This window comes from Bactrocera neohumeralis, unplaced genomic scaffold (assembly GCF_024586455.1).
Source record: "Bactrocera neohumeralis isolate Rockhampton unplaced genomic scaffold, APGP_CSIRO_Bneo_wtdbg2-racon-allhic-juicebox.fasta_v2 cluster11, whole genome shotgun sequence".
Taxonomy (NCBI): domain Eukaryota; kingdom Metazoa; phylum Arthropoda; class Insecta; order Diptera; family Tephritidae; genus Bactrocera; species Bactrocera neohumeralis.
This window is the reverse complement of record NW_026089624.1, coordinates 18,137,205-18,162,655: the sequence shown is the minus strand read 5'-3', so window position 1 is coordinate 18,162,655 and position 25,451 is coordinate 18,137,205. Positions and strand designations below refer to the sequence as shown.

The window sequence follows — 25,451 nt, the reverse complement described above, 5'->3', positions numbered from 1 at the left end:
TGTAATGCAAATAAATATTGAGGTCTATAAATAATATAATATGTCTTGTAACCTACGGTATCGGTACCCTCTACGCACTCTGGCTGGCGACCAAAATTAAAGTCTTTCTTTCCAGAAAAAACTTCAAATATTAATTTCCCATTAAATACGGCAATTTTAGGACGAAATCGCTGAAGCTTTTCAACTAAAATGCGGCTACCCTCTTTGATTTCCTTACGGGTGAGGTCGGCAGAGCCCTTAGTGGCACGTTGTACCATATTTGTGAATCCAATACCGTATTTTAATAGTTTATAATCCTGTTCAGCGCTCATTTGTTCTCTTGTAAGACCGGATAGGTATAAGCATTTCCAAAAATGGTTGCCAGGTCCAGCATAATGATGCCCTTTATATGCAGCAAATAAGCCTGGATTAATTCCAATCTGTAAGTACATGAATTGTCAAGAGTCTAAATAGTACAATTACACTATGGTTAATGCAGATTTAGATCTAACGGCTATGATTATAACACTTTCGCAATTCGACTTAACCTACAAATACAAAAATCTAGATACAAAACTCTAGACTGCGTTTATATAAAGTTAATAACTTAAAGTTATTTAGAGCCATGTTCAATTGGAAATTTACACTCACTATGACTATATCAAGATTTTCACATAAATGGTCGGGTAGTGTACGCTTAACGACTTCCTCTTCGGACATTCCGTTGAAACGGTCGTGTTTCTTGCGCTCCTTCGACTTAAGCAGACCGGTAGCATGATTTTCACTTGAATTTTTCAGCGTGTTGTCAGCAATGCAGCTTTAAAACCATACGAATATGTTATTTAAAGTAGTGCTATTTTTTGATGTTACTTACATGGATGGCAATTCTCCGTTTGGACCAGGCGCTATACCGCATTCGTTGCTGCCAGTTAGAAATTGTAAAGATAATGGCAATGTATTGTCGGTGTTTGGCTGAATTTTCTTTTTGCGACCACGCTTCTTTTGTGGTGGCCTGAGGATCACATTGCTTTCCGTAAAAATTAATTGGTTTGGCGTGTGGGATTGTTGCGGAAGTTGCAGCTGATGCAAGTTTTGATGTATCACAGTCTGTTCCAACATTTCAGCATCGCTTAATCCATTTCCAGATGTTGGTTTCATTTTTAAATTATATTCCATTGATTGGGGTAATTCGTTGTTGGCCGCATGCAACTGCTGCTGCTGTTGTGGTTGGTTTTGGTGTTGTTGTTGTTGATTTTGAATACTATACATATCACTCACATTATGACTCATTATATTAGTGGGTGCACAAATATAAGATTCTACAGTTGCATCACTAATTTTAACAGTCTTAACATTAAGTTGTGCGTCCTGCGGCATATTAATAGTCCTTTTATTTGCACTGTTACTAGTATTGGAAACTCCTGTAATTGTTCCCGCTATGTCTTCCATATAGGAATATGAATCCGCAGGCAAAATTTCTTTCCCGTTTAAACCTGATATTTCGTCGCTTTGATTAACTGTATTGTCCATTCCTTGCAGTGTTCCTTGTGTATTACTCTGCGGCGATTGTTGTTGTTGGTTATTTACATCACTAGCAGTGGTGCTTTGGAGAGGCTGCTGTATTTCCATTTGTTGCTCTTCATACTTCCGTTGAGGTATAATATTGATACCATGCTGCATCTGATGTTGTGGCGTCACCGAATGTGTTGATGAACTGTGGGAATTTGGGGTAAGCACATCGCCGGCGCTCGTCTCATACCCATCATCTTGATTTTCATGCTTAACGTGATTTGGTGAAAGACCACTGTAATAAAACATAAAGTTGACTAAAATTCGGGGTATCATTTTAACAATGCTAAATGTACATCAATTGTGTACTCGAAAAAGTCTTTTCGTATTTTGTCAATAGATGTCGTTGCAGTCGTATATCTTGATGCTACCAATAACATTGTGTCATACCATATAGTGTGGAAAAGGTGAGATGTAGATTCAAGTTCAGGGAAGTTGGAAGCTGTTCAAAAAGCAGTGAAAGTAATGAAGAAATTTGCTATATTTTGCAAATTTTGGGTAAAAAAGAGAAGAATGACATGCAAGCTATCAATGAAATTTGTGAAGTTTACGGAGACGATGCTATATCAGTTCGTGTGGCACAACAAAGGTTCGTCCGCTTCCGTTCTGGAAATTTCGAATTACGCTGATGAAAGTTTTACATTGATGGAAAATGTCTCTAGCGGAAAAATGGCAAAAAGCGGTCGACCAAAATGGTAATAATTTGTTTATTTATTTATGATAAATATAAAAAGATAAGTAAAAATTTGATTAGAAATACGAACAGACTTTTTCGACTACCAATATTTAACTGAATTTGAATGTGAACCCTTTCATCTATGACATTTTTAAGTCATACAAAGGAATTGTATAGTACATATAAATACAAATTAAATCAGAAAGCAATGCCTTATTTATTTTTTTATTTTTTTTTTAATAGGCGGTTCTATGGCAGTCATATGTATGATAAAGTTTTCCGATTTTCTTTATTTTCACTGCTATTGTAAAGTATACATTGGAGGCTATTCTGCAAAATTTCGAACTATTAGTTTTTAACTCATTGCTGCTGGTTGTATATGTATGATATAGTTCCCCGATTTTCTTCATTTTCACTGTCACTGTTAAGCACACTCTTAACTCTTACTCTTGGCTTTTTAATTAAAAATTATTATTATTTCGATAAATGATCAATAGAATATCAAAATGCACCTACGAATTAAATTTCATTCGAATATCTCAAAAACTGACGAACAAAAAATTATGATCCCTAAACAACTTCGCCCTAAAGATCGCTAGCTCGAAACCAGTGTTAGACCCATAGTCCTTTGGGAAAAATTGTTCAGAATGATCCATAGAAGTTTTCCCGCACACGCGATTTTATAAAAAAATCGACCGTAATAATGTACATATGTATGTATATCACCTAAAAGCTTGGCATACCTCATTGTTAAGACCATATGCGTAATATGTATGATTCCACATCTGCGGTTCGTTGTCTTGAGATATAGTGTCAAATTTACTTATACTGTTGTTTGTTTTTATAAAAATATTATGATCAAATTACTTTAGAACTTAATAGTACTAATATGTGTATGTGATAAAGTGGTTCGATCTGAACAATTTGTTTAACAATTTAAGCGATGTCTTGGGTAAAATTTCTATGCCAAATTTCGTAAAGATCACTTGTCAAATTAAAATGTTTCCTATACAAGTTTTTACAAAAGTTTTTTTTTTTTGAACTATTAATTTTTTTCAGTCCCGTCCCGAAATTTCCTTGGAAATAACATAAAAAAAATTCCCTGAAAATTTTAGCCCTTAATATTAACATTAAGAACTGGATCAAGGCCTGTAAAAATTTACCATACAAAATACACTACAATCCTGAGTTTTTATCTTTAAATTCCTACAGATCAGAGGCATTTGATGGCATTGCTTTGACTTTAGACGCATATTTCTCAGAAATGTTCACTCTGCAAAAGTGCCCAGTGCAACAAAGTCGTAACTCACACCGGCGAGGTAGTACGGGGCTCTAAACCCGATTTCTTCAAGAGTTTCGCATATTTTTGTATATATTTTGTAAATGACAAGAGCTATGGAAAAAACGTACATGACAAATTTGTAGGAAATTTTATTTGCTATAAAAAGGGTCCGAGGTCAAAATCGCTATCATTATTACTTCTCGAGATATTCAGCTTTTTAAGTTAAGCTGTATGCAATTTTCATAGCTTTTTTCATACATACCATCTATCTATATATTCAATATACATATACATATATGTATATGTCTAGCCTAAAGTTTTAACAATGTGGATATATTATAACATATTCAAAACTTTTCCACAATTAAATTACATGTATTTATAATTAAATTTAGTAAATAGCTTCTCATACACTACTCACAGTTTATAGGTTGCATGGGGATCTTCTGAGAATTCGTCTATTATGAGGTCATCAATACTAGTGGGTGGCGGACGATTTATACGTTTCAAATCCATTGATATATGTGATTGTGGATGGTGCTGTTTTTTTGTTATTAAAATGAAATTTGTCTGCATTTGTTGTTGTTGTTGCTGCTGATGTTGATTATGAAGGTGTTGTTGTTCTTGATGAAATTGTTGCTGGTGTTGTTGATATTCATGGAGTTGTAATTGTTCTTGCAGTCGGGTCTGTTCGGTAGTGTGATGTAAATACGCAATTAAATGCTGCTGCTGTTCCTCATCATGTCTTTGCTCAAGCTGATGCTGTTGCTCAAAATGTTGAATCTGCTGATGGCTATGACGCAATGCATCATGCAACGGATGTAATTGTTGTTGGTGGCTTTGTAAGTTATAATCATGCAAGGAAATTTGTTGTACTACTTGAGATGCATCATGAGGATATTGCTGTTGGTGGTGATGCCGATTTAACTCTTCTTGCTGTTGATGATCTTGTAGTTGTTGACGCTGCTGGTGCTGCATTTGTTGGCATAGCTCCTCCTGCATAAATTGTTGAATGTCCTGACTCCCTTGTCTTTGCTGTTCTAACTGTAATTCAGTATTGTAGATATTCGTGCCGATCAGTGAGACAGAAGCATCGATGGACTGCCGCGTTATGTATTCACTTCCGTGTTGTTTTTTTGAAAGATGCATCTGATGCTCTTTATCATTAAAATCGATGACATTTTGTTTGCTGACAGCATGCTGTTGGTGTTGGTTCTTTAACGGTTTCTCGTTGATATCATCTGATATCTTGTAACACAACTCAGCTGTCGCCGACAGGCAGGCCTCTGAACCACCATCAGCAGTGGATTGGCAAAAATGATTGCTATTGTTATATCGTTGGTAGGGCTCGTTAGACGTTGGGTCCCAGTGCTCATTGCGGTTATCTAAATTGTCGCTCGTGTTGCTGTGTGGAGGTGCGTAAGTCGTTGCTGGTGCTGATGCCCCTAACTCCTGAGAATTGTTCAAATTATAGGTACTTTCGCCTAACATATTGGCATTGACTATGTTTGTAGATGGCACTTGTGCCAAATGTTTGCCGTTTTCGCAATTATCAACGGTACTAGCTGCATCTACAGTTGCAACTGGTGTTGTTATTACTTCAGAAGAATCTGATTTTATAACACGAGAATTAGGAATTTTATTAATAGTAACATTTGTTGTTACACAATCTTTTGTAGTCGTGGTAGTACTAATAGTAGTAGTAGTAGTAGTAGCAGTAGCAGTAGTGGTAGTAGAAGTGGTACTAATGGTACAAATAGTTCTATTACTTATATCATTAACATTTGTAGCAGTTGTTGATACTGTTGTTAATGCTGAGATTTTGGTCTTACTCGTTTCGCCTAATGATAAGGCATATCGATTAACTCCTGCTTTTTCGATATACGCCTCATCATGTTGTTCAACATAATTCGAATCCTTGCTCGTCTTAGCGTTGGTGCTGACACTATCAATTTCATCGTAGACGTCATCCATATTTTTGTTGTGGCTTCGTGACGGCTGCATTGAATGTGTAGTTTCGTTCAAGTTAAGAGACGTATTGCGATTACTCATGCCTTTAATATTTGTGGACATTGGCACTACCCCTGCCAACTGCTGTGAGTTACTATCACCTGAACGCTCCTGTGTATACACAGACTGCTGGCTGTTGTGATCCTTTATAGAATGCAATTGGCTGGATACATATGTTTGTTCTCTATTATACTTCTTTATTTTTTCCTTTACAGCGCTTTCACTTGCGCAGCCCTTGTCGTTATTAGCAATATTATTAGCACTGTTTTCAGCATTAGTTACATTGCCATTCGTATTACTGTGTTGCCAACAGCTGACAGCTGAAACATTTTCATATTGCTTTAAGTCTACATCACTGTCAACGTTCGGGCTTGTTTTCGTTGCTGATAGCTCGTTTCCATCACGGGTTGTATTCATTGAATCATATCTATAGCTATGGGTACGTTGTGCAAGACCGTTTGCTTGTGTGCTTTCTATGAATGTCGAATAGGGTGCCACAGGTCTACGATCGGCCTCATTGAATTCGTTTAAGTTACAATTCTGTTGCTTATCGGTAGATTCAAGATCTAGTATTGTGCTTTGTAGTACATACGGTTGATGTAATTCTTGGTGTTTTGACAATTGCATATCTGAATTGAACGGCACATTTTCTTCCCAGGGCCGAGGATTGCATGGTGCTGTTTTCGTAGTAGCATCATTAGTACGCGTTTCATTATGATCGCCATACTGATTACTCTGAAATCTATTACTATCTGTGCACTCCTTTCCATTATAAAACATTCCGGCCATATATTGTGTAGGGGAATTAGTTGATGTTTCCCGCATTTTCAAACTATTATTATCGTTTAGAATTCCGAAATTATTATACTCTAGCACACTTGATGCGTCAGTGTCAAGTCGTTGCTTACCTAGTTGGTCTCCCAACATATCTTGACCTTCAAGCTCTCTAGAACTGCTGTTATCAGAATTAAAAAGCCCATTTTCACAACCATCGGCATGTTCATTATGAGCATCATCTTCACAGCAAATAGAACTTGAAATATCCCGTTTTTTTACCACTTTTTGGGCCATGCGTTTGCGATATTTATTTATCAACGCGCGTTTGCTTTGAACCCGGTAACAAGCGTTTTCATCTTGTTTTAACCGCTTGCGTTCCAAAGCATAACTGCTCTTGCTAACTTTTGTGACAGTTTCTTGCTTGAGACCAGTTATAGATGAACGCAGTAGCTTTTTTGCATGTGCTTCGCCATCGTTCACATAAGGACTACTACTTTCGATATTGCTACTGTCGTAATTTGATGAAACAAACTCTAAGAGATGCAAGTTCTTAGAAAACACTGTTGTTTTATCACCCTCGTCTGTCATGCATACTAGACGACTTTGTGCCTCCATTTGAAGCTTTTCCTTGAGCTCTTGTTCATGTTGTAGTTGATGCTGCTGTTGCGATTTGTTGCGTGTTATACGGCTGTGATCTTCTTCAGTTAAATAACGTTTACGTTTGCGGTCCCGTTCACGTTCAGTTATATCCATTTTGTTGATGCCGCTTTTACTAATATTGTCACTGTTATCGTTTAATATACACTCGCTACTCGCATCAAAGGAAACAGCGTCCACCTTCAGCACCCCACTGTAATTAGAGTCGGACAAATTATTCGAAAAATTCTCAGTTCCCGGCAATTATAAGGTAATGTATTGGGGGTCATTTCGTGTTCCAGTGTAGTTTCTAATCTGATAGTATCATCTAATGTATATTGTATTTGATTGGAGTTTTAAGCTTGTTTAAAGTCGATTTATCAGGTGTAATGCCTTATATTTTTTCTGTTCTTTTTTCTGTTACGTTGTTGCTAGTTTCATTGCTTATATCTAAATTATAACTCTTATTTTTCTGGAGAATGGTGAATAAGTGCTGATCAATTAAGGTAATATTGTCAGCCTTTTTGGCTAGAAATGGGCTAAGTGTTTCTTGTAAATTGCGTTTTCCACTATTCTGCTTATATTCGTTGATAATGTCAATTTCGCTGGCTGTATTGAGTGGATGTTGTCGTCTCCCTATACAATGCTATCGTTTGCATATTTTACCCCTTGCATAGAATTGTGTAATCCAGTCATGGAACGACCCCTCCAGTTTCTCTGACGACTGTCTAACTAAAATTTTCCGCTTAGCTGTTGCACCAAATGTTCGGACTCGTGCCACCTAACAAGAAGGACATATAGTTTATGTACGCTAAAGTTTTGTTAATCATAAATTTCTTTCTTGTTGATTTAGGTTTGTTGTGTTTTTGACAAAATAAACGATTGATCGCTTCTGTAATTTAATATTTCCTTATTTCTTTACAACATTCTCATATGCACATTTCTTGCGGTTCCCACCGGACTTTGACCTAAGTTTTGTTCACCTAGCGATTACTCGCAACATCTACAAATAATCGTGATAGACACAAATTTATTTGCATATATCAAGATTAGATGATCCTACCAGCGCTAATTTAAGTTAAACTTTAGATACATTGACAAAGCTTGGTGGTACAAATGTTCCTTGTTCTCACGAGGTTGGTATTGCGGATGAGCAACATCGGACCATTGTCATGTACAAAAAACGCCGTTAATCAAAAAAAAAAAAAATTAAGTGCTCTATCTTAGTTCAAAATTAAGGTACAAAACTTAAAAATGGTTTGAATGATCGCGGTGTGGAAAAATATTTGTATTTTAAAAAAGAAGCGACGTTAACTTCGGCTGAACCGAAGCTATAATATCCTTTACAGATTCATTTCTTAAAGCAACTACATATATGGTATGTAAGAGTATAAACAATCTAAAAAGCTAACCGACCAACACTTTGCATACAACGGACAACATTTTGTTGGTTCATTCTATCCACGATGTTTGATGTAACAACCTAATAAATAAAGAAATTTGGTTTTATGAAAAACTTCATCTTAATTGGTCAATTTGAATGACAGCTATATGCGATAATGTTCCGATCTGAACAATTTACTCCGATTCTTTCAAGTGGAGAATTTTTTTCGCGTAAGAAAACGTTACAGTAACCCTTTATTTGTAATTTTATTTGTCACTTGAACCATTCAAAATAGTAAATCTGATTTAAAGTATGTCAAACAAAAACTTGGTGGCACTAAAGACAGCGGTTATACGACTGTAATGAGGTATACGCATACTCTCTTGTACGAATTCAACTCGATAACTTAGTTGTTGGATTTACATTTACTTTTCTTTACAAGAGAGCAGAGAAATGGGGAATCGAATACAGAGTTTTGAACTTTGTTACACATTATGTTAGAAAGTCGTTTTTGTTATTTGCCCAAAACTGTAAAAGGTTTTAACAACGTAAAAATACAAAACCATCATTTGCTACAAGGCATTAAAGTAGGGAAGGCATCTGTGGCTTTAAAATGTTTAATAAGTGGACAAGGCCCCGCCTTTAATAAGTTTGAAGTGTATATCTCATAAAACACTAAACTTAATCAAAATTACTGAGAACAATTTCTTTTCTAGAACATTGTCAGACAATGTTAAATGGGATGATAACCAAGCTTACTCCTCATATACAACTAGAAAACAACCAAAAATTTAAAAACTCCCCGAATAAATACTGATTTGGTAATGGTGTACAATTGTGACAAAAGCGGGTTAATTCCTTCCAATAGTTTCCATAGCACTCATATACAAAAAATTTCGAACAGTCAATGTTCGATATCATAATAAAATTCAGACGGAATCTATTTTTAAGCAGAGCGTACCCTTGAATAACCCCAATATACAAATATAAAAATGTTCAATTTCCCGCAACATGTTTTTTAGTTTCGTTCGCTTAGCCGTTATTTGTAACACCTAAAATAATCGCGATAGATGTAGCGTTACATATATACATATGTTTATACAAATGTTCGGGATGACAAGACGAGTTGAATTCTGAATGACTGTCTATCTGTCTGCCGATCCGCCCAAAGGTTAACTTGAGTAAAAATAAAAATATCTTCAAAAACATAGTACTTTCCTGTTACCCAAGTGGAGTTGGGAGCTATAACTAAACTCCCAATTAAGTACCGTTATTTGTTACAAAAGACGCATCTGTGGATTAAAAATTTATTTTAAAAAAGTGGGCGTGGCCCGCCCTCCTAAAGGTTTAATGAGCATAACTCAGAAACTGTTTAATCTACACTCATGGCCACGCCAACCTTACCACTATATCTTCTTAAAATGTTTTTTTTGGTCTTTTTCGTTCGTCCGGGATTTTTTTTAAATTTGGTTTTTTTGGTAAGCACAAGAAAAACTTAATTATGTTATCTAATTATAATTATAGTTTTTAATTTATTACGTTTATTGAGTAAAACACAAATTAGCTTTTCTGTGCTTGTACAAAAGCAGGTGATTTTATTGTTTTTAAAGGGATGTACCCAGCGTTTGAAAAAATTCGCTACACCCGCAGCATTTCATTTCGCTATCGCTGCCGCTCTTACTTTGCCGGGAGCCACAGCAGAGCCATAGCATAACATGTAAAAGTATGTGATCTGCTCTGCTCCGAGTTTTGTTAGGTAAAAAACTATAGCTGAAACGAGAGCAAAAAATGAAGTGCTGTGCTCTGCTCTGACGTAGCAGTAGCAAAAAATTGGGAGCGGTAGTAGAGCAGAGCTAATAATAATTTTCATTTGCTACCGCTCCGCATGTGTTTGTTGTTTTTTTTCTTTTTTGCTTAATCGAATAATTCAACCAAAAAAATGCTATGCAAATCATTTTGGTATTTGTTGCGTCAAGTGACTTTATAAATCTAAAATCAAATATTTTAAGAAATAAATTAATAAAATGAATTGGATAATAATTTTTTTTTTTAAATATGTTTTATTTGCAATCTATTAAAAATAATAATAATAAGCAAATGAGATAACAAAATCATAATCTGACTTAAGTATATTACTGATATACAGTGATATCAATAATAATATACAATATTCATATCAAATGTTCTTATTTCTAGTGCTTATATTAACAAACTTAATACTACTAACTAACTAACTTACTACTTTGGAGGATGGAGTCATGTGTAGAAGTTCACGCAAGTGAGGACAGTTCTCTGATCGCCATTCACTTGGGAGTGGCCAGAAACGATTCTTTTACACATGGCTCAAGCAGCTCACTACTTCCGGTCTTTGACCAAGTATCCTCTGGGTAGCCTAAGAACATCCGTTCGAAGGCGAGCTAATGTGAGAAGGCGAAACATCCCCTACATAGGGTTGTGCGCTGGGTTTGGGACCCAATGAAAGGAAGCAACAACCCTCGGATGAGACACCCCCCTTTTGATGACGACCATGGCAAACGAAATAAGGACTACGATTTGAGGGCATGCACCTGGAATGTCCGGACCCTTAATTGGGAAGGTGCCGCTGCCCAGCTGGTTGATGTCCTCGCGAAAATAAAGGCTGACATCACCGCCGTCCAAGAAATGCGATGGACGGGACAAGGACAGAGACGAATAAGTCCTTGTGACATTTACTACAGTGGCCATATAAAGGAGTGCAAGTTTGGTGGTGGATTCGTGGTGGGAAAGAGACTCCGTCGCCGAGTACTATCATTCACTCCGATGAATGAACGTCTAGCCACAATCCGCATCAAAGCGAGGTTCTTCAACATATCGCTGATTTGCGCCCACGCCCCGACGGAAGAAAGGGACGAGGTGACCAAAGATGCCTTCTATGAGCGCTTGGAGCGCGCCTACGAGAGCTGCCCCCGCCACGATGTCAAAATCGTGATTGGCGACTTTAACGCCAGGGTGGGCAAAGAAGGTATCTTTGGCACTACGGTCGGTAAATTCAGCCTCCACGAGGAAACATCCCCAAATGGGTTAAGGCTGATTGACTTCGCCGGGGCCCGAAATATGGTTATCTGTAGTACTAGATTCCAGCATAAAAAGATTCATCAAGCTACCTGGCTGTCTCCGGATCGAAAAACTACCAACCAGATTGATCATGTTGTGATAGACGGAAGACACGTCTCCAGTGTTTTAGATGTGCGTGCGCTCCGAGGTCCTAACATCGACTCGGACCTCTATCTTGTTGCAGCCAATATTCGCACCCGCCTCTGTGCAGCAAAAAACGCACGCCACCAAACACGAGGAAGGTTCGACGTCGAGAAGCTGCAATCACAAAAGACAGCCGAATGATTTTCTACTCGGCTTGCACTCCTGCTTTCTGAGAGCACTCGTCAACAACTCGGTATAAGAGAACTGTGGGACGGCATTTCAAATTCCTTACGTACAGCTGCAACCGAAGCCATTGGTTTTCGGAGAGTGCAAAAGAACAGCTGGTACGACGAGGACTGCCGTGTCGCAGCGGAGAGAAAACAGGCTGCCTACCTCGCAACGTTACGATCGACCACAACACGTGCCGGATGGGATAGATAGGGGAAGAAAAAGAAAGAGGCTGAACTGCGTGAGTACGAAGAGCTTGATGAGCTGGCCGACAAGGGTAATGCTCGAAAATTCTACGAAAAAATGCAGCGGCTTACAGAAGGTTTCAAGACCGGAGCATACTCTTATAGAACCCTCAAAGGTGATCTAGTGACTGATGCCCAGAGCATACTTAAATTATGGAGGGAACACTTCTCCAGCCTGATGAATGGCAGTGAACGCACAACGCCAGGAGAAGGCGAACCCAATTCCCCAATCGATGACGATGGAGCAGACGTTCCATTGCCCGAACATGAAGAAGTTCGAATAGCAATTGCCCGCCTCAAGAACAACAAAGCGGCAGGGGCCGACGTATTGCCGGCCAAGCTATTCAAACACGGCGGCGAAGAACTGATAAGGAGCATGCATCAGCTTCTTTGTAAAATATGGTCGGACGAAAGCATGCCCAACGATTGGAATTTAAGTGTGCTATGCCCAATCCATAGAAAAGGAGACCCCACAATCTGCGCCAAATACCGTGGGATTAGCCTCGTTAATACCGCATATAAGGTTCTATCACAGCGTACAGTGTGACAGATTAAAGCCCAACGTCAACAAACTGATTGGACCTTATCAGTGTGGCTTCAGACCTGAAAATCAACAACCGACCAGATATTCACCATGCGCAAAATCTTGGAAAAGACCCGTGAAAGAAGAATCGACACACACCACCTCTTCGTCGATTTCAAAGCTGCTTTCGACAGCACGAAAAGGAGCTGCCTTTATGCCGCGATGTCAGAATTTGGTATCCCCGCAAAACTATTACGGCTGTGTAAACTGACGTTGAGCAACACGAAAAGCTCCGTCAGGATCGGGAAGGACCTCTCCGAGCCGTTCGATACCAAACGAGGTTTCAGACAAGGCGACTCCCTGTCGTGCGACTTCTTCAACCTGCTTCTGGAGAAAATAGTTCGAGCTGCAGAAATAAATAGAGAAGGTACCATCTGCTATAAGAGTTACAGCTGCTGGCGTATGCCGATGATATTGATATCATCGGCCTCAACACCCGCGCTGTTAGTTCTGCTTTCTCCAGGCTGGACAAGGAAGCACGGAAAATGGGTCTGGCAGTGAACGAGGGCAAAACGAAATATCTCCTGTCATCAAACAAACACTCGTCGCACTCGCGACTTGGTTCTCACGTCACTGTTGACAGTCATAACTTTGAAGTTGTAGATAATTTCGTCTATTTAGGAACCAGCATTAACACCACCAACAATCTCAGCATGGAAATCCAACGCAGGATTGCGCTTGCCAACAGTTTTCGAGAGAAAAGTTCTGCGAAAGATTTATGGTCCTTTGCGCATTGGCCACGGCAAATATCGCATTCGATGGAACGATGAGCTGTACGAGATATACGACGACATCGACATAGTTCAGCGAATTAAAAGACAGTGGCTACGCTGGCTGGGTCATGTTGTCCTTATGGATGAAAACAATCCAGCTCTGAAAGTATTCGACGCAGTACCCACCGGAAGAAGCAGAGGAAGGGGAAGACCTCCACTCCGTTGGAAGGATCAAGTGGAGAAGGACCTGGCTTCGCTTGGAATATCCAATTGGCGCCACGTAGCGAAAAGAAGAAACGACTGGCGCGCTGTTGTTAACTCGGCTATAATCGCGTAATAATCGAAGAATACTAATATTTAATACCGTAGTAATATATGTTATTAATTCCTAAATGGGAGATCTAGAATATGTTGTCTTTTGAGTCTAGTAATTTCATTGCTGTCATCTAATAACATAATTGCCAAAGGATTGTCATGATAACTGATTCTGTGTAAATATGCTGTACTAAATCTTTTAATCTCAGCTTTAACAAAAGGCATATTAAGATCTGTATAAATGGATTTATTTGCTATAAACCAAGGGGCGTTTGTAATTAGTCTTAGGGTTTTTGACTGAAATCTTTGTAAAATTTCAATATTTGAATTACTAGCAGTGCCCCAAAGCTGCACACTGTAGGTCCAGATAGGTTTTAGTATGCTTTTATATAATAGCAATTTATTTTCAAGATGTAACGGCGATTTGTATCCGAGTAGCCAATACAGTTGCTTGGTTTTTATTAATTTAATTAATTGCTTATTTTTAGCTTTTATGTGCTGTTTCCATGTTAACCGCTTGTCCAAGTGCATGCCAAGGTATTTAGTTCAATTACTTTTAGGTATAGCATTGTCATTTAAAAGCAAGGAAGGGCTATCGCTTCGCCTTAATGTAAATAAAATATGCATTGATTTACTCGTATTCACGTTTACCTTCATTCTCCAGCAATCTAACCAAGTTTGTATCTTATTCAATTCTTCTTGCACCAAATTAGTTGCTTCAATAGGAGACTGGCTTGACGACAATAGAGCAGTATCGTCAGCATATGTAGCAATTAATACATTTCCAGTTTCAAGGTTGGTACGCAGCTCTCAAGTAATTGCTCAAGAAAAAAAATACATTATTTCTCAAGTAATTTTGGCAGCTGGTTACGCATTGTGAATGATCTACATTAGAAGAGCAAGAGAGAATAAACAAAGAAAACAAACTTTGTGCGTAATATGTATGTGTGTATGTGTATGGTAACATAAATATTTTCATTGAGATTTAAGAAATGTTGTTTATGATTGGTAGGTTTTATACAATATTTCAAAATGGAATATGCTTCATAATAATGATTTCAACTAATTTAGGATAAGAATTAGAAATATCTGAGAGGAGAATATGTTTTTTAACATTTATCAAATGCTTGCTGAATGTCCAAAAATGCTGCTGAAAAGTATTATTTACGTTCTAAAGTGTCAGTAATGTAGTTAACTACACGGTGACATTGTTCGGGTGTACCGTGATAACGGCGAAACCCAAATTAATATTCAGGTATTACCTTATTCTCCTTTAATAGTGACAATATTCTACGCAAAAATATTTTTTCAAATATTTTGGAGAATAAAGATAACAAACTGATTGGTCTATATGAAGTGATTTCATTCTCAGGTTTACCTGCTTTTAGCGTAATATGTTTCATTGGTAGAGATTCTTGACAGGGTATATCAAGAAATTCTAATATTGCAGTATCATTGTTGCTACCACTACAACCAAAAGCAGTGAACGTAGCTTCAAGGTATTTACTGAGCGCATTTGCTTTGCTTATGTCTGATCTACACCAAATGTTATTACCGTCTTACATTTCTTTTTTCAAGTCTTTTTAGATATTTTGTAGCATTTCAAATCTTATGATCTTCATTGTTTCTATAATTTATACTCTCAATATAATCAGAAATCGATTTATTTTTGAAGTCTTTTAATTTTTCTTTTAGCTCTTTTGTGACTTTATTTAGATTAGTTTTGTCAATTGAATTTCTACTGATTTGCCACTTTATTCGTAAACGTATTTTACTCTGAATTAATGATCTAATCTCTGCATAGACATGAATCAGTTTATGGGATGTAAATTCATTACTTTTTTGGGAAGTAGCAGCAAAAGCTGCTTCGTGAATTAGGTTTGTAAAACCTTCAACTGCATCATCCAGTTCAACTTGAGATTTAATAGAAGTGTTAAGTATTATGGTTTGCGATATCCAATCTTGAAAAACTCTAATTTCACTTTTATTGCTTAAAGCAAAATATTTTCTTTGCTTAACATTAACTGAAGTGTTGTAACTCACTATGATAGGCGAGTGATCAGAGCTTAGTTCATCAGAGCTAACAGCATCTAACAGTTGAGTTGGAATACCTTTGTATGCAACAAAATCTAGAAGGTCAAGAATTTTTAATGGATCACTCGGCCAGTATGTAGGCTCATCGCTTGACAGAGTTCGTAAATTATTCTTTATAATACATTTATAAAGCTCTACCCTTTGGATTTGTAGTACGTGAGCCCCACCAGCGATGCTTAGCTTTGTAATTACCTCCTACAAAAAATCTTTGACCGAGTGAGCTGTGATATTCCGTGGTTGTTATACTATGCCTTGGTGATGAGTACAAAGCATAAATGTGTAAAACATTATTGTTAGATTTAATTTTTATTCCGGCAGCTTGTATAGATGGGGTTTGAATTGGTTCAAGTGCGCCATATTTGATACAAGACTTAATTAAGATTGCACAGCCAGCATGAGCCCTGTTACTTGGATGATTAGAGGCGACTATATCATAATTTTTTATTTGTAAGAATGTTTTATTTGTGAAGTGTGTTTCTGACACTAACAAAATGTCAATAAAATTTAGATTTAAAAATATTTCAACTTCTTGAGTAAGAAGGGATATGCCATTGGCATTCCATATTGCTAATCTTAAGTTCACTTGCATAGCTTGTTAAGAAGTAGAGACATCATGTTAAGTAGAGTGTTTGTTAATTCTATTTGTTTTTCTAGCAGCTGTTCAATTTTTATCATCGCATTTTGTTCATTTTTTGAATTACTTTTTAGTACATTAGAATAAGTCTGCTTAGTATTGTCACTTGCCTCATTGTTAGTGGAGTTTAATTTAGGTAACCCATTACTTAAGCTAGGGAAGTTTTGTTGGTCCATATATTTTTCCTCTCTTCTATTATTTGCATAAACCGGTTTTTTTTTTGTACAAGTTGTTGGTATACAGCGCAGCCTTTATAATTCGCTGTATGGTTTTGCATGCAGTGGACACATGTGGGTAATGTGTCTTTGGGTTTAGTGCATTGAGCGGTTGGATGCATTAAATTACATTTTACACATTTATACTGTTTTTTGCAATACGATTTAGTATGCCCAAATTCCTGACATCGATAGCATTGAACAATGTCATTAGTTTGACCAGGAGCCTCTACCTTAATAATAGCATTATTTAAGTGCTTAAGCTCATAAATTTCTTTATTGTTGGCGCTGGGCTCCATATCAACAAAGAATATTGATAGTGGTTGCTTAGTGATGCTACTTTTAACATTAGAAACATTTCTTACTTTATGAACTAATGCAGAAATGTTATTAATTATTTCCTCCAAAGCAGTGAAAAAGTGAATACCTTTTATCACTACTCTATATGATCGCTCCTGTTTGGGTTGATATGTGTGAAAACACACCTTAACACTATCTAAATGTTTTAACACTTTTCTATATGAATCAATATAATTTTTCATAACTCTAATTTGTCCATCACTTAGCGATTTATATCTAAAATCTTTTTTGGCAATTATTCTTGAAATAGAGTTTATCATTTCGCTTATGTTATGAACCCCAGGTATGATTAACGGCGGTGGCTTTGTAGCATTGAACACTTCTCTTTCGTTCTCATCATCGTTTAACACAGTATCGTCATTATCACTTAGGAAGTCCAATCTATTTGGTTGTATAAGAATTTGTTTTGTTTTTCATGGAGTTTAGGAGACTCATTTTTTGCACGTTTTCCACTTTTGCTTGAAATTTTCTGCCAGTTTTCTCCCGATGCATTCATTTTACAATGATTCACTGAACTCAGCTTTCTGTTTCTTTGATTCGAACTTTGAGGCACCCCACGAGTTTCCGTAGATATTATATACACTTTCAAATAACGATTCTCAATATACGAATTAAATTAAATTTATATTTCTTGGCAATAATATATTTTTAAGAAATTATTGAATTTTCGTAATTTTATATGAGCTTGAGAAAATTTATTTGCTTCCGTTTCAACGCCTGCTTTTTTTTAATAACTGAATAAATTATAAAATATTTTTTTTATTATGTAAAATATTTACCATTTTTATATTACTAAAAACATCATCTATTACAAATGTATTACAATACTCAATTACTATAAATTTTCGAGATTAATTTGAACTACATATCGTCACCTGAAATGCAAAATAACGTATCATCAAAAAATTCGAAATTGAGTGTCTTATTGATTACGCTTCACTACTTCAAATTACATACATAATATTACATGTGTTCAACATTTTCTGGTTCTCCGATCAAATATAAACTAGTTTTAACCAATATTAAATTTTCATTCACTCATGTTCCATTTTATTTCGTGTTTCATTCATGCCACTGTAAATTTCGGAAAATCTTGTTACGTTATTTTGCATTTCAGGTGACGATATACTTTCTCATTTTTTTTATACACATACATACCACTAGTTTAAGATGTTAGGTTAAGTTTTAGGCTAAGCCATGAAATTCTGGTAATAAAGGATTCTATTGTACAAAAACCATTATCGCGAACTGACGTTTTCTTAACCGGCATCTTTTAAATTCGCTTAGGCACAGGCACGTTCTCAGTAATTCGCGCAACCCAATTAATTTGTTCGTCCTGAAAAAACTGCCTGGTTCAGAAGCAAAATCAGTATAACCCATATACTAAGCATGTTAGATATGAAAATTTTTACTTACATATATCTTTCTATTTTTTAATTACTAAATTTTCAAATGATTCTTTCATGAATTTCGAGCCAATGCTTATGATTTGAAATGTAATTTTTGTATTTATGAGTTGTATTGAATTTTAACATAAAGAGATAAAAAAGTATCCTATGTCCTTACCCTGCTTCTAAGCTACCTCTCCATCGATTGTTAGCCAAATCGGTTCAACCGTTCTTCAGTTATAAATGTTGTAACTAATACGACTTTTTTTATATGCAAACATAGATGACAGAAAATAGCAAAAAAAAAATAAAATAAAAAACAAACACATGCGAGAGCTGTAGCAAATGAAAATTTTCATAATAGAAATTTTGCTGGAGTAGTAAATGAAAATCCCTGGATACCAGGGATAATGGGATGCCCAACTTATTCCAGTGTGAGAGCGCCTCAAAATAAGCGTTTTTTATAACATTTTCCATTATTGGCCAGATCGAACAAAATAAGAATTTTTGGGCATTTAAATTAAAACACCCAACATTTATTACGATTGCAAACTATTATATGTATATTGTACTTTTAATATATGACGGAACTATTTAGATCCTATTTTATGATTTTATGGTATATTAAAACAACTGATCTTTCAATACTTAATAAGGTGAATTAAGCCTGTTAGTTCTCAATTAATTAATGTTTTTAATCATTTTTAATTGAAATATAATTCTACTATGCAAAACGTTTCATGATATACATATATTTAAATTTCTAATTTTCTTTGATTTTCATTGTCTTAAATTTTTATTAGCGATCTTGAACGGCGGCAACAAATTCCTCTGTTCACATATATGTACATATTTTTGGTATAATTTCAATCTGGCCGCTCCAGTCATTCCAATTGCAAAACGTAAAACCTACCCAATCCAGTCAACTGGCAAATTACAGTAGGTGAGCGGTTCTCACATTTCCAGTGACAGGAGAGTTGGGGGTCTTATTATCTCAGCTGGATACACCTACTAAACTTCGTGTTTCAATTAAAAAAAAAAAAAATAAAAAAAAAATGCTAATTTCAAATAAAGTGTAAATGAAATTAAATTAAATAATAAAAAATATCATTTTTTCATCGCATGTCAGTCTCTTACATTTCGAGCTCATTTTGTAACGCTCACTAACTTTAAAATGATTTTATCTATTGTTGAATGTGTTTTGTTTTTAATTTTTCATATTTTTGATAAATAACATGTCATTAACTTATTTCTAAATAAAAAATTTCTATACCGCAAAAAGAACAACCACTTTATGTTGTCAAATATGCACAACACTTGAAAATTTTTAGTAGAATGTTTTGCGTAGCCATAAGTGTATTTCAACCAAACTTGTTAAAGGAAAGTCTTTCCAAATACTCGTATTACTTACTGTGAAAATATATAAATCAGGGAGTGGGCATGGTTATCAGCGTGGTTATCAGCCCACTCCCTATATCGGTTACGTTGAAAACTATTAAAAGTGCAATAATTCATTAGGTAAATGCATCAGAGACAGATAATTTTACGCCAAAAATAATACGGAAGCGCTTCAAGGGAGCCGATGTTAAAATTAGACAATGGCAGGTCACTCCCATCTTTGTGTGAAATGATATATCTAAAAAGGTCCTTAACCGATTCTAACCTAATTTTGCACTTGATATGATTTGTATTTTAATGTGATATTGTGAAATCGAGCTACACCGTCGCCTACTCTCCATATATCACAGTATAAATTTTATAATTTTTCACTTTACAATAGATAGTTTCAGGTTCTATTATTCCTTTAGCCCACATATTCCTTATATAAGGATTTTCAAGCATCCCCTTGAGTTTATTCCAAAATTATTTGTCCGTAATGGCATTTATGTTGGTCAATAACATATATGTGATATTTCTATGTTTTCAGAAACATAATGTTGTTAAGCCCTGAATATGAATTAAATTGGTCAAGACCATGATCTATACTCTTATTCCTAATAATAATAATTTCCATTTCACTGGTTGCATAAAGCGAATATATTAAATTTAGCTTATTTGCCTAAGTTTTTCTCGCATGTATGAAATTTGGTGAAAGAATTTCACCGCCTATGATTTGAAAATTGCCAGAGTATAAAATGTTCGGTTTTACCATCTGACCACGGGTTTGGAAAAAGCTAAGTACATCCAAACTTAGCTTAACTTAACTCTTTTTTTTTGGATGTACTTAGCTTCTTCCAAACCCGTGGTCAGATGGAAAAAAAGCTTAAATACAGTTAAGAGAAAAATTAAGAATGTTGTATTAACAACAGAGGATGGAGTCATGTGTAGAAGTTCACGAAAGTGAGGAAAGTTCTCTGACAGCCATTCACTCGTGAGTGGGCAGAAACGATTCATTTATTCTCATATGGCTCAAACAGCTCACGATTTCCGGTCTTAGACCAAGTATCCTAAGAACATCCGTTTGGAGGCGAGCTAAAGTGAGAAGGCGAAACATCTACTCCACAGGGTTGTGAGCTGGGTTTGAGACTCGCCACGTAAAAACCGCCCCAATGAAAACCAACCAACAGCCTCGGACGAGGGACCCCTCTTTTGATGACAACCATGGCAAACGCATTAAGGATTATGATTTGATGGCATGCACCTGCAATCTCCGGTCCTTTAATTGGAAAGTTGACACTACTCAGCTAGTTGATGCCCTCGTAAAAATAAAGGCTGACATCACCGTCGTCCAAGAAGTGCGATGGACGGGACAAGGATTGAGACGAGAAGGTCCTTGTGCCATTTACTACAGTTTTCATATAAAGACGCGCAAATTCGGTGTAGGATTCGTGGTGGGAGAGAGACTTCGTCGCCGTATCTTGGCATTCACCCCGGTGGATGAACGTATGCCCAACATACGCATCAAAGCGAAGTTCTTCAGCACATCGCTGATTTGCGCCCACGCCCCGACGGAAGAGAAGGACGATGTGACCAAAGATGTCATCATGTCAAAATTGTGCTTGACGACTTCAACGCCAGGGTGGGCAACGAAGGTATCTTTGGCGTAATAGTTAGTAAATTCAGCCTCCATGATGAAACATCCCTAAACGGGCTGATCGACTTCGTCGGGACCGGGCTATGGTTATCTGTAGTACTAGATTCCAGAATAAGAAAATTCATCAAGCTACCTGGTTGTTTCCGGATCGAAGTGCCACCAACCATATAGATCATGTTGTGATAGACGGTAGACACGCCACCAGTGTTTTAGACGTGCGTACGCTCCGAGGTCCTAACATGGACTGGAACCATTATCTTGTTACAGCCAAGATACGCACCCGTCTCTGAGCATAATAAACTTCACGTCAACAAACACAAGGAACTTTCAACATCGAGAAACTGCAATCGCAACAGACAGCCGATCGATTTTCTATTCGGCTTGTACTCCAGCTCTCTGAAAGTACTCGTCAACAACTCGGTATAAGGGAACTGTGGAAGGCATTTCAAGCTCCTTACGTCAACAAACTAATTGGACCTTAACAGTGTGGCTTTAGACCTGGAAAATCAACAACCGACCATAATGATCATGCGCCAAATCTTGGAAAAGGCATATGAAAAGAGAATCAACACGCATAACCTCTTCATCGATTTCAAAGCTGTTTTTGACAGCACGAAAAAGAGCTGGCTTTATGCCGCGATGTCTCAATTTGGTATTCCCGCAAAACTAATGCTGTGGTAACTGATATTGAGCCATACCAAAAGCTCCATCAGGATAAGGAAGGACCTCTCCAAGCCGTTCGATATCTAACGAGGTATGCGACTTCTTTAATCTACTACAGCTGCTGGCATACACCTCAACAACCGCGCCGTTAGTTCTGCTTTCTCCAGAATGGATAAGGCAATGAAGCAAATGGGTCTGATGGTGAACGAGAGCAAGACGAAATATCTTCTTTCATCAAACAAACAGTGGTCGCACTCGCGAATAGGCTCCCACTTCATTGATGGCAGTCATAACTACGAAGCCGTAGATAATTTTGTCTATCTTGGAACCAGTATTAACAGCAACAACAAAGTTAGTCTCGAAATCCATCGCAGAATAACTCTTGTCAACAGGTACTATATCGGACTAAGTAGGCAATAGAGAAGTGAAGTCCTCTCTCGACGAACAAAAACCAAACTCTATAACTCATTATTTTCGTCCTGCTATATGGTGCAGAAGAATGGACGAAAACACTCCAGCTCTGAAAGTATTCGACGCAATACCCGCCGGGGGGAAGCAGAGGAAGAGGAAGACCTCCACTCCGTTGGAAAGATCAGTATGAGAAGGACCTAGCTTCGCTTGGAATCGCCAATTGGCGCCACATTGCGAAAAGAAGAAACGCTGGTTTGTTCGCCAGTAAAGAAGAAAAGTATTAACAATGTTTTATACATTTAAAATCTTGCAGTTCCGTTCTTAGATTTTAAAGTTTAACCAACTTTTTTTCTTTTTTAATATCGGCTTAAAGGGTAGTACTATTAAAAGCTGAAATAAGTGTTTCACTAAGTGTGTATACAGAGTTTGTCCGGAAAGTAAAAGGACGGAGTCGATTTAAAAAAATTGATTGAACCAATCGTTTTAACTCTTTAAAAACTTTTAAGGCGCCTTCTGCGTCGATGTAGCGCTACTAGCGCGATTTCCAAGCATTGAAGGCATCACTGAAGGCATTCTCCGGAATAGCCTTGAAAGCCAAGGTGCATGCTGCTTGGATCCCCTTTCATCGGCCTTTTCAGGCAAGGAAACAAAAAAGTCCGGAGACCACATCTGGACTGTAGGGCGGCTGCGGAAGCGTTGGGATGCCGGCCTTGGTTAGGTATCTATTCACTAGAAAGGCAGTGTGAGCAGGGGCGTTGTAGTAGTGCAACTTCCAATCAGCTGCGTTGTCTTGTCGGAGCCGATTGACCCTTCGTTTCAGTTTCTTGAAGACTTCCACGTAAAACTTGGCGTTGACGGTTTGTCCAGGAGGAACAAATTCGCCCACCATGAATGATTTTTATGTCAAAAAAGACAATGCGATCAGATGCTCGGCACTCCAAAAAGGCCTGATGCCACCGAAACACCACTTCTAAAGCAACATCTGGTTAAGCCTGTTTGATCAAATCAAATGTCTCTGTCGCAGATTTACCGAGTTTCAAACAGAACTTAATCGCGTACCCTTGCTCTAACGAACGCTGCATTTTCGGCTTCAAACACGTCGCACGAAAATGTTTGTCCTGACTCTCCAGGTGCTCGGAGACAATTGACCAGCCGCTCGTACGTTGGGTTATGATATAAACAGAATGTATCAAAATAACGTTAAAGAAAATGCATCAAAACAATCTTGAGTTTGAATACCCCATTAACCTTATCTTAGAACAAAGGTAATTTATCTAAGCCAACAATATATATGTAAACAAACCTAAACAAATATAATAATATCTTAACAAACTGTCAACTAGTAACAAGGAAAGATACTAGTTAGTAGAAATAGAAGAAAGAACCGTATAGTAAGTTAGTCTTAAGAGTATTAATAAAAAGTACACTCGATCGAATCGATGCATATGAACAGAATTTTTAAAGCATAACACGAACAAGTCCTGTGAAGTTCTATTTTACAACTGCGGAAGGATACAGACGACAACCATTTACACAGAAGGCTAGCCAGGCGGCACTACTAGCCCCGTCGTCGTCGAAGATAAACTCCAGCGTAGTAAACAAAGTCAGTGCCCAGCTCTATCACAATCAGAAAACGAACTTTTGGAAAACATCATCAAAACAACTAGGCACGAAGGAGCAACCTCTCACTTACCTACCAATGTTCATTTAGCCCAGACAAGTTCACACTACAAGAACTGACAGCAAAATCCTTAGCGGATTAACAGACCTATCACTGATGCAACAAGGGATTCAGCCAAAACAATAATTCGGATGAAAAACTTGCCGACGTTCTCAAAGTTACAAAAAGTGATAACATCAATGCCATTACAAATAATTTCATCTTAAGAGGAGCCCATCATGGTAGACAGTACCTATTCCTATAATTTAGACAATATAAGCTCCAAACTATTTTCAATGGTTATAACAAGTAGAGAACAATTCAATATGCAAAATACCAATGTTGAAAGACAGCATAGTATTTTGGTTATTTTGGTTTTAAATTCTTGTTCGAATTGTGACACATCTTTCCTTCTTCCGATCAGCGTGACGAGATGAATCGATTTAGGTATGTCCGTCTGTATATACAAAATCAATAGTTTCCGGAACAAGTACTAATTTTGGACGACCTTTCCCAAATTTGTATTGGAGTGATCTAATCTTCTTCTTTATTGGCATACAGCTCATCGTTCCATCGAATGCGTTATTCGCCGTGGCCAACGTGCAAAGGACCATAAATCTTTCGCAGAACTTTTCTCTCGAAAACTCGCAACGCCGACTCATCGGTTGTTGTCATTGTCCAAACTCCTGCATCATATAGCAGGACGGGAATTATGAGTGACTTATAGAGTTTGGTTTTTGTTCGCCGAGAGGGAGTGATCCAATACATCAATTAAATTCACCATATCATCGATAAGCACTGGTCCTTCATGGCGCTTCATCACCAAAACCTAAATTAAGTTCATCAATGCTCTGTAGCTGAGATAACCCACGCCGAAAGTTGTAAAAATAATTACGCCAAAATGTTTACGATTATTTTAAATATTTTAAGTAAATGTAAACAACACAAATATCGTTCGGAGTACGTATTTTTTTTTTTTTTGTGTTTTATTGAAACGTAACAAAATATGGTTTTACATTTCATTCGAATTGCAACTAGTGACAAATGTACTAACAAGCAATATTTTTCATAACATATACGGAAAAACAATAAAAGCTCTATTAAGAACCTTTTTCAAAAATAAACTTTGTATTAAAACTAAATATTATAATATCTGTTATTTGCTTAGAAGGTCATGGAACTTTGTTCTTTTCAATCTGCGCCTGCTATTTCTAGCCTCTCCTAGTTATCGGTCTTCAGCGTTTACGTGGTTTTGCAACCTTGTGGCATGTTTCGATGCCGTTTCGCGAATGACTTCCCGAACCATTTTTATGTGAAGATCACGATGTAGATCTGAGTTCCGTATGTACCACGGGGCATTTACAATTTTTCGCAGGACTTTATTTTGGAATCCTTTGCACCATTTCGATGTATAACGG

General features: G+C 37.0%; 1 protein-coding gene across 2 annotated transcripts in view; it reads right to left on the bottom strand.

Annotated features, from left to right (window-relative positions):
- The window catches only part of LOC126766086 (uncharacterized), a 271,698-nt gene that overhangs the window by 10,679 nt on the left and 235,568 nt on the right, over positions 1-25,451 (bottom strand). The window contains exons 1-5 of one of the 2 annotated variants that reach the window (XM_050483812.1): positions 14,226-14,312; positions 3,928-7,143; positions 854-1,783; positions 631-796; positions 57-419 (exon numbers count right to left, since the gene is read on the bottom strand). In XM_050483812.1, coding sequence (XP_050339769.1) covers positions 57-419; positions 631-796; positions 854-1,783; positions 3,928-7,046 — 4,578 coding nt within the window. In that variant the 5' untranslated portion in view covers positions 7,047-7,143; positions 14,226-14,312. Of the gene's footprint in view, positions 1-56; positions 420-630; positions 797-853; positions 1,784-3,927; positions 7,144-14,225; positions 14,313-25,451 lie in introns of those variants that run through there. The other variant, XM_050483813.1, reaches the window with a different exon arrangement.